The 10000-nt window shown below is 44.2% G+C and overlaps 1 protein-coding gene across 6 annotated transcripts in view; it reads left to right on the top strand.

The window, feature by feature from the left end:
- Positions 1 to 10000, top strand: part of adck1 (aarF domain containing kinase 1) — a 96476-nt gene that overhangs the window by 80541 nt on the left and 5935 nt on the right. For all 6 annotated transcript variants that reach the window (XM_053682528.1, XM_017476628.3, XM_017476630.3 and 3 more), the window contains one exon: positions 8215 to 8408. In XM_053682528.1, the coding sequence (XP_053538503.1) occupies positions 8215 to 8408 (194 nt within the window). The remainder of the gene's footprint in view (positions 1 to 8214; positions 8409 to 10000) is intronic.

The following is a 10000-nucleotide window of genomic DNA, read 5'->3' on the forward strand; positions in this document are numbered from 1 at the left end:
TCCCCGCGTGCACGAGTCTCCGCCGTGCCTTCGTTTGCCGGTGCGTCGTCTGAAATCGACCGTGTTCCGAAACGGAAAGAAACAGTGGAAAACGGCCGGGCTTTGAAGGAACGAGCGTGACGCGGAAATGGAGCCCCGCAGCGACCGTGAAAGGACGACTGCGAACATCCCGTCTAAGATTCCCGGGTTTCTTTTTCAAAAACGTATAGGAGCGGGAATTTGACCTGACTACGTCACATGACTGTCTGCACCTGTTCTCAATCTCTCACTCATTACTGTGCACCTATAGAAGCCTCATTCTGTCACTGCATCCCTTTGCTCAGTTTCCTTTAGAAACTTAGCGCGTACTCCGGTTTCCACCCGATGGATTGGGCACCCCATCCCAGGTGTCCCCCGCCTCGTGCCCCGAGTCCCCTGGGATAGACTACAGACTACAGGTACAGAAATGGATGGGTGGATGGATGGATTTATCTTTTTACATGCTTTATGTTCATAAGCAAAGGCTACTACTTTAAACTAGCCTAACTAGCCGTTCCGGCGGTTGAAAGCTTCTGAAAAGCCTGCGCGTGAATAATGAATAGTGTTGGCAGGCAGGAAGAATATCCCTCCTGTGTAATTGCCTTTGTGTTTGTCTCAGGGGAGAGCTCATTTTGGACTGCTCGTACCGTCGTCCTCCTGGCTGATCAGCACCGTGCCTCATAATGGCTGCCCTGGAGCTGTTTTCACAGGGGGAGACATCCCAAATCAGAAAAAAATGGACCGTCCCAAGTGTCTCGGGGGGGCGTTTGTATTTTCCCCTCGATTTTCCTATGTCAGAGAGAACGAGAGAGAGATGTCTGAGTCTGGGCCTCTTTTCTGAAGTGCTCTCGAGTAGCGACTGCCCACCACTTACGAGTCTTCAGGGCTTTACGGCTCGAGCGCTCGGCTAAAACCAAGAAGTTAAGCTCCTGCTCTGACCGTCTACAGTATGGCCTTTTTCTGGAGAAAACAGTGTCGCGGTATGGCTTACCGTCAAAAGGTCGCTCTGAAAATAGGACTCCGTCCGCAGGGGATGATGCAAGTTCGCAGTAAGCAGTTCAATCAAAGTGGCGACTGCCCGAACCTCCTGTCGCAAAAAAAAACAAAAAAAAACAAATAAAATAAAATAAAAATCGGCAGGCTGAAACAGCTGACGCGAGAAAACACTCCGAGATATGACAAACTCACACGCTCATACTGCAGTGTATATTATATACTAACCACACCTCTTCGCTCATTACACGGTGTGAGAACAGCGCGATGTTACTCACTGTAGCGTTCAGGAAGCATTATGTTTTGGTCATTTATACCGATACATATCAGGCATTTGATTTACCTCAAGCGTAACCTTTTGTTTCTAAGAAAAACAACCGAATCTATCGGACCCGCCATTGGTCACTCGGACCGAAATGTCACGACATGTTGGTATTTAAGTTCCGAGGCTGGAAATAATAACAAAGCTCCGTGCAGCGTGTTGTTTCGGGGGTTGTCCGAGTTTAAACCCAGTCCAGTACTTGTTTCATTCACAACAGGTTTTTTTCCCCCCCACTCAAAAGGCGGTACGTTGAGGGTTCGTCAAATTGTCCGTTCGATCAGTACGTAGAGTCTTTTACGTGTGCAGTTAATCCTTGACGTCTTTATCGAGGAGTGCACCTTCAAGGAGTTTGGATTTAGACACCAGAGCATCGGTGCGCTAAGTTCTGCTACGCTACGCTCTGCTATGCTACGCCATGGAAAAGACCTACTTCAGGGAAGAAGCTGTCGGAAGTCTAGAACAAGCACATAAATGTCATCCATCAAAAATATCAAGCAGATAAACCCCCACGAAGCAGGACTTAAAGCATCCACATAATGGATCTTGAATGTAATCGTGATCCGAAATAAATCATTAAATAAATACATTTTTTTTAAAAAAGAGAAAAAAAAGAGCTGTTTGTGCATGACCGGGACTTTTAATTTGTCCTGGCTGGGAGGGATGTAAATATGGAGCAGGTCCATATCTCGGTCAAAATAAATAAATAAATAAATAAATAAATCCCTGGACGAAAACCAACAGCCAGAATAGATAAGGCAGCGGTCCAGGGAAGAAAGCCATTTGTGACTGAGCGAGGCCAAGCACACACACACACACACACACACACACACACGCGCACACACACACGCACACACACACACACGGCCCATGCGTCTCTGTCTTTTTGTTGGCGTTGGAGTCGGGATTAGGAGTAGCTGGAGCAGTGTTTCAGATTAGGACGCGTGTCACGTGATCCAGTTTAATCCCAGCCACCACGCCGTCATGTTATTGGCACATACAACTTGGAGCGATTTAGTTCAGGCCCTAATCTCCTTCCTTCCTCTTCCTCATCTTTCTCAGGGATAGAGATTTACGGATTAGGAGCTGAACTGAACAGAAAATGGAGTCTGATTTTTAAAAAAAAAAATTTTTTTTTTTTTTTTAAACTGGTAACATCACAGCTGTCTGTTGTTAAAGCGGTGCAGTGATGAAGGAGGAAATGAACGATGAGGAAATGACAAAGACCTCGGCTTTATTTATCTCATGAGTCATTTCTACAGAGACGCGTGTAATAACTAATACATACACTTATTTAACAGCTTGCTTGCTTGCTTTCCTCACCAATTCTTTTTCTTTCTTTCTTTCTTTCTTTCTTTCTTTCCTCACCAATTCTTTTTCTTTCTTTCTTTCTTTCTTTCTTTTTCTTTCTTTCTTTCCTCACCATTTCTTTTTCTTTATTTATTTATTTATTTCTTTTTCTTTCTTTCTTTCTTTCTTTTTCTTTCTTTCTTTCCTCACCATTTCTTTTTCTTTCTTTCTTTCTTTCTTTCTTTTGTTTCTTTCTTTCTTTCTTTTTCTTTCTTTCCTCACCATTTCTTTTTCTTTATTTATTTATTTATTTCTTTTTCTTTCTTTCTTTCTTTCTTTTTCTTTCTTTCTTTCCTCACCATTTCTTTTTCTTTCTTTCTTTCTTTCTTTCTTTTGTTTCTTTCTTTCTTTCTTTTTCTTTCTTTCCTCACCATTTCTTTTTCTTTCTTTATTTATTTCTTTTTCTTTCTTTCCTCACCATTTCTTTTTCTTTATTTCTTTTTCTTTCTTTCCTCACCATTTCTTTTTCTTTCTTTCTTTCTTTCTTTCTTTCTTTTTCTTTCTTTCCTCACCATTTCTTTTTCTTTCTTTCTTTCTTTTTCTTTCTTTCTTTCCTCACCATTTCTTTTTCTTTCTTTCTTTCTTTCTTTCTTTTGTTTCTTTCTTTCTTTCTTTTTCTTTCTTTCCTCACCATTTCTTTTTCTTTCTTTATTTATTTCTTTTTCTTTCTTTCCTCACCATTTCTTTTTCTTTATTTCTTTTTCTTTCTTTCCTCACCATTTCTTTTTCTTTCTTTCTTTCTTTCTTTTTCTTTCTTTCCTCACCATTTCTTTCTTTCTTTCTTTCATCACCATTTCTTTTTCTTTCTTTCTTTCTTTCTTTCTTTCTTTCTTTCTTTCTTTCTTTCCTCACCGTTTCTTTTTCTTTCTTTCTATCTATCTATCTCTTTCTTTCCTCACCATTTCATTCATTCTTTCTTTCCTCGCCATTTCTTTCTTTAGTTCTTTCCTCACCATTTCATTCTTTCTTTCTTTCTTTCTTTCTTTCTTTCTTTCTTTCTTTCTTTCTTTCTTCTGTCCAGTTCTTTGAGTGCAGAGCCCGATCACTTCCTCTGTGTCTGTTGCTCTCACCGATGTCGCTTCAGCTCGTTGTTTGCGTTGTTCGGTTCCGTGGTTCCGAGGGTTGTCGGGGTCTGCTCTGTGATGTGCCTCTTTGTGTGCTGCTACATCTGTTCGGAGAGGGAGGTGGTGCCCTGTGGTGCCGCTGTCGCGCAGGTGGCGTGGACGGTGTGCACCGTACAGGCATCAGCCATGCCTGGAACTGAAATCCGATCACGGCGACAGTCCGTGGAGGACTCTGCTGACCACAACCAGATGTTTGTTTGTTCGATTTGTGTCTTTTGTGTGTTTCTTTTTCCGAAACCAATACAAAAAAAAAACAACAACACACAAACAGCCACTCACGCACCATCACAGGACGGCGGAATTCACACGGAGGAGAGCGACGTACACACCAGACGAAGAGGAAGTATAGCTTTCTTCCCATCGACCCGCATCCACAGTTAGAGACGTCACGGTTGCGATTTTAAGCTCTTGACGACGTGTCAAACTTCATCCAGTCGTGGGTTGCCGTTGTTTCGACGTGAAATTTTATTAGGAATCCAGATTTTCCATTAAATCTTGTAATCAGTATGAAAAAAAATTGTATCCCCGTACGTACTGAGAAGTCATTACATCGGGACAAACGTTGTAAACGTCTGTATTTATCACGCATTTTAATGCCCCTGTAGTGAGAACAGACGCCGGCGAGCATATTCCCTCGGAGCCATGTTTGGCATAAAGACCCTCCTGCAAACCTGGCCTTATGCTTTGAACAGCGTCCTGTGCTCCTGTATGCTGTAGGGACTCTTCATCTGTCTCTGTGGGTTCCAACATTGTGTCTCGGCTCTGGGAGAGAAGAGATCAGGCCTCCGTCGGTCAGGTTCACTGCATCCAGAACTAGGAACCGGTCCCACGTGCAGGACCATTAGAGAAATCCGAATCTAATCTCTGTCCACCGTATGTGCGGGAACCACCGGGCGGAATTTCAGCTCGCATAGTCGTTGGTCTTCATCGATAAATGTTTCAAATATATGACAATTTAATGATAATTCTAACCTACAACCTTTCCATCCATCTACTTCCTGTACCGCTTATCCTACACGGGGTCACGGGCAGCCTGGAGCCTGTCCAAGGAGAGTCGGGATACAAGGTGAGGGACACCCTGGACGGGGTGCCAGTCCGGCGTAGGGCACACACCCATTCACACACTAGGGACGATATAGAGATGCCAATCAACGCATGTCTTTGGACTGGGGGAGGAAACCAGAGTACCCACCCGGAGGAAACCCCTGAAGCACTGGGAGAACATGCAAACTCGGGAGGAGGGCGGAGATAGGAGTCGAACCCGCTAACCTACAACGATTACTCTTTAACTGTAAAGGTGTAACTCTTATCAAACTTGTCCGTCTAGAGTTCTAGATAACGTTCCTTAACATGACCCAAAGGAAAACCATACAGATTTAGAGCTTCTTTTACAAAGTGAAGAATTCGTGAAAGTCATAGACCTGCCCCCTTTTTCTTAACTTACAACGTGATTGGTTATCCATTATGATGCGCATAAGCCAACAAAACCAATAAGACATCGTAAGACACACAAAACCAGTCAATATACGATTCGAAACCACCCAATTTGAGTCGGCTCACCGTTCCTTGTCGTACCGACACGCTATTAAACCGTCACACTCGAGCTTGCGAGCGCGAGATGGGATTGATTGCAGCCTTGTGGCTTTTGAACCTGATCATCGGTGCATTAATGCAAAGGAAATTTATTATCGACGGTGTGAATAACAGCACGATCCACATAACAATAACACGCTATACACGACGGAAGTGTTCGGGGTTTTTTTTTTTCTTTTTTCCTTTTTAAACGAGTGATGATGAGCGCTTACTTTTAAATAGTACACTTTCCAGACAGTGAGTCACTCTGAAGTGTAGGCTTTGGAGAAAAAAATCAATCCGCATATGGCCGCTTTAATGTGCGAGCACAGATATGAGGTACGGTCGGAGATGGTGTGAGTAGAGACTGATTAGAATAAGACGATTATGTATTATGTAAGCCCCGCCCCTCAGGAAAAACGAGCCGACCGACTCGTTAAGCAGAAAAGCAGATTGTTACGCTTAGACGTGTACAGATATAGCGTGATTTGCTCTGTTTGTAATGAAGGAATATGAAGACACAGAACGGCCCATGACAGAACACAGAAAAGCACGGCGGTGGTAGCGCCATGTTCAGGGTCACCCTTAGGCTCTCGATTTAAACCTAATATGAAATTTCATCGTTTTTTAATTTATTTATTTATTTATTTTTTTACTACACGACCGAGCAGTCAAATTCTGCCCCTGATTATTATTTAACACATGCTAAAATTCTAGCATATACCTCTCTCTTCTCATTATACATCGCCGTTCTTAAAGTCCAAAAAAGAAACGGCGATCGAATTCCAGATGTTTCCATCAAACTCTCCTATCGTAATAGGAAGGGATGCATGGTATTTTTAAAAAATTTTTCCCCCCAGGCTGAAATTTTCTCGGCGCTCAGACTCGGGTTACTGATGTCGAGAGCCAGAACAGCTAATCTTCACTGTCACGGTTTTCAGCCACTTAGCTTCTCAGTTTCCTGCGAAATAAGCTCCTCCGTTTCCTTCCCGCGACTCTTCTTCACTCTTCACTGTGGGTATTTCATGGCAGATGGGCAAGTCGTGTAGCGAGAGTTTCCCACAGCTTGTTTAAAGCTGATACGCCAGCACACACTCACCAAAAATACTTCAGCCTGACGTGTTCGCTCGGGCTCGGTCAGGTCATGCTAAACGGGCTCCGTGGTTAGCCTTGGTGGATGTGGTGGAAGTCTTTTTGTGTTTGGGTTTGATATGAAAGTAACGCTCTGTTGGGGTTTTATTTATTTATTTATTTATTGATTTATTTATTTATTTTTACATTTTTGCTAATTTGCTAGGTTTGCTAGCATCTGGTGCTATTTCTTCGACTGTTTATGACACCTTACTTCAACGTAAACAGACAACAATATCCAGAATAAAGACCGTCTCGCGTGTCAGGAATAAAACCCCAATAACAGCATGTCCCAACGTGTGTTTTATTCCTTTTATACCATTACAGTTCACCGACGATTAAAGTCTTTTATTTACTTTTTATCTGTTTATTTATAGTTCATTCAGGGTTATGGAGCGTATGTGTTACTTCCTGTTACTTTCTGTTCTCACGTATAGCGGTTCTGAACAGTTCAGCAGCCCCCCCCCCCCCCTTCTCTTTCGCGCTCCCTCTCTCCCTCGCTCTCTCTCTTTTACTCTCTCCTCTCTCTCTTTTGTGCTCTCTCTCTCTTGTTCTCCCTCTCTCTCTCTCTCTCTCTCTCTCTCTCTCTCTCTCTCTTGTTCTCCCTCTCTCTCTTTCACTCTCTTTTGTGCTCTCTCTCTCTTGTTCTCTCTCTCTCTTTCGCTCTCCCTCTCTCCCTCGCTCAGTCTCTTTTACTCTCTCCTCTCTCTCTTTTGTGCTCTCTCTCTCTTGTTCTCCCTCTCTCCCTCTCTCTCTCTCTCTCTCTCTCTCTCTCTCTCTCTCTTGTTCTCCCTCTCTCTCTTTCACTCTCTTTTGTGCTCTCTCTCTCTTGTTCTCTCTCTCTCTTTCGCTCTCCCTCTCTCCCTCGCTCAGTCTCTTTTACTCTCTCCTCTCTCTCTTTTGTGCTCTCTCTCTCTTGTTCTCCCTCTCTCCCTCACTCTCTCTCTTTCTCTCTCTTGTTCTCCCTCTCTCTCTTTCGCTCTCTCTCTTTCACTCTTTTGTGCTCTCTCTCTCTCTTGTTCTCCCTCTCTCCCTCTCTCTCTCTTTCGCTCTCCCTCTCTCCCTCACTCTCTCTCTTTTACTCTCTCTCTCTCTCTCTCTCTTCTGTGCTCTCTCACTCTCTTGTTCTCCCTCTCGCTCTCTTTCGCTCTCCCGCTCTCTTTCTCTTTAGCACTCTCTCTCTCTCTCTGTCTCTTTTGCTCTCCCTCGCTCGCTCGCTTTCACACTCTCTCTCTCTCTCGTTCTCCCTCTCTCCCTCACTCTCTCTCTCTCTTTCGCTCTCCCTCTCTCTTTCTGTTTTGCACTCTCTCACGCTCCTTCTCTCTCTCTCTCTCTCTCTCTCGTTCTGTTGAAGTTCATGTTCGAGAGAAACCTTAAAGAAGCGTAACCTCCTCTGTCCTGAAGATGTCGGAAAACTTAAAGTCACAGCGTTTACCTCGGACTGTTACCGAGCGCTGACACCGGAGACTCCTTCCATAAACGTCAAATAGACATCATCGACTTTTAAAATCCGTGTCCCTGTGAACGAGTCGTCACTGTAGAATCCACGGCCGAGCGCATCAATATAAACCTGCCGCTGCTGCAGAAAATTAATCAGCGCCTTAATATCAGGCTTAGATTATTACTATCCTAGAGACAAGAATTCAGACAGATGTAAAGAGTGCGCGTGTGTGCGTGTGTGTGTGTGTGCGCGTGCGTATGCCTCAGGATGTGGAGATCCGCACGAACGCGACGCTCTACCTCCCTCAGATCAGCGAGCTGCTGAATCGAGTTCCTCGGCAGATGCTGCTGCTGCTGAAGACCAACGACCTCCTGAGGGGCATCGAGACGGTGCTGCAGACCCGCGCCAGCTCCAGCTCCTTCATCAGCATGAGCCGCTGCTGCACACGGGCACTCGCCAGGTAACACACACACACACACGCACACGCACTTGAAACACTGTGTCCTCACAAACACACACTTTTCTATCTGTAGAGCAGTCTGGGAAAACCCTTCACAAGGTCACTGTCGGATTTTCTCCATCGGATGTTAACGTCTTTAAACTTTCTATCGTCTGTACAGAGTGTGTTCTCGGCATTCTTCTCCGTTTTTGATGATGATGATGATGATGACGGCGGACATTTCGACTGATCACGAAGCGATCGGGCGTATGTTCCGCTTCATGTAGCTACAAAACAACTTGATCTGCGCGTGTGTGAGGAAATGAAATCCCGGCAAGGTTTTTAGAAATCTCTAGACTGCCGTGTGTGTACATAATCTTTTCAACCAGAGACTAAAAGTAGCCTAAATAAAAAACATTTCCACGTTGTTATGGGGGGAAATCTCAAAGTATGTTTTGGTTCTTTTCGAAAAATCAGACACAGCAACATCTGTCAGGACTCTCTACCTACAGGCAGAACAAACACACACACACACAAACATGCTAAGCACTCGCAAAACACATATTTGGTAAATATCTTAAGACTGAGAAGAATCCATCACCTCGAGATATGTTTTTAGCATTTGCATAACGTTCCGCACTTTTAAAAAAATAATAATAATAATTTTTGAGCGGAGCATTTAGCTAAATGTTCGATGTAAACTTAGCTCGTCTCGCTCGCTTATTCCGCCGCCGAGATTATTACTCTGACATTTGCTCGAGAAGAAGGTTTTAAAGTTGTTACTTTAGCGCATTATAGTTCTCCGTCTCCTGTATTTAGCATTTTTGAGAAGACTTGTGAGGCTCTCTCTCTCTCTCTCTGTCTCTCGCTCTCTCAGGGGTCACGTCGTCTCTCAGACTTCCGTCCCAATCACGCTAGTCCCTTCACACGCCTCATAAGGCGCCTCTTGGGACGCTTTTGGAGTATAGATAAGGATGAAACGTGACGAGGTGCTCAAGACCGACTCTTTTGGTCTGTTTGGTGTAATGGTCTGACTCAGTGACACGATTATTTGGTACTTTTCTCAGTAGTCGGCGGCCATATTGATTTATTCGCACCGTTTTAATGAAGAACTCGGCGACTGTGGGAATATTTGTGCGTGCGCGTGTGTGTGTGTGTTGGGTGGGGATTTCTTGGGAGATGGTGATGACTGTAAAAACAGAGAGAGAGAGAGAGAGATTTGGAAAGAAAGAGGCATCCAGACATGAAACTCGATGTCATCCGGCTGAGTGCATCTTTATTAAAACCAAATGGCAGCAAAGTGCAGAATGCAGATCTAAAATCCATTACCAGCTACCGAACGCACAGGCGTCAGGACACGCCAGAGAGAGAGAGAGAGAGAGAGAGAGAGAGACTCGTACATGGCGGGTTTGTCACACTGATGTAGTTTGATCTGTAAGTATTTGTAGTATTATTATCTCTACAAAGCTGCGAGTCAGCCTCCGTGTGTACCGTCATGAGCTAGCGTCTGACTCCGACGCCGCGTTTTTACAAACCGCAAGCCTCTCATCGTAATCATTTACATTATGCTTGTAAATCGTTCTGAGGCGGCGCTCTGAGGTTCAGCGTCATGA

Source organism: Ictalurus punctatus, chromosome 9, assembly GCF_001660625.3.
Source record: "Ictalurus punctatus breed USDA103 chromosome 9, Coco_2.0, whole genome shotgun sequence".
Lineage (NCBI taxonomy): Eukaryota > Metazoa > Chordata > Actinopteri > Siluriformes > Ictaluridae > Ictalurus > Ictalurus punctatus.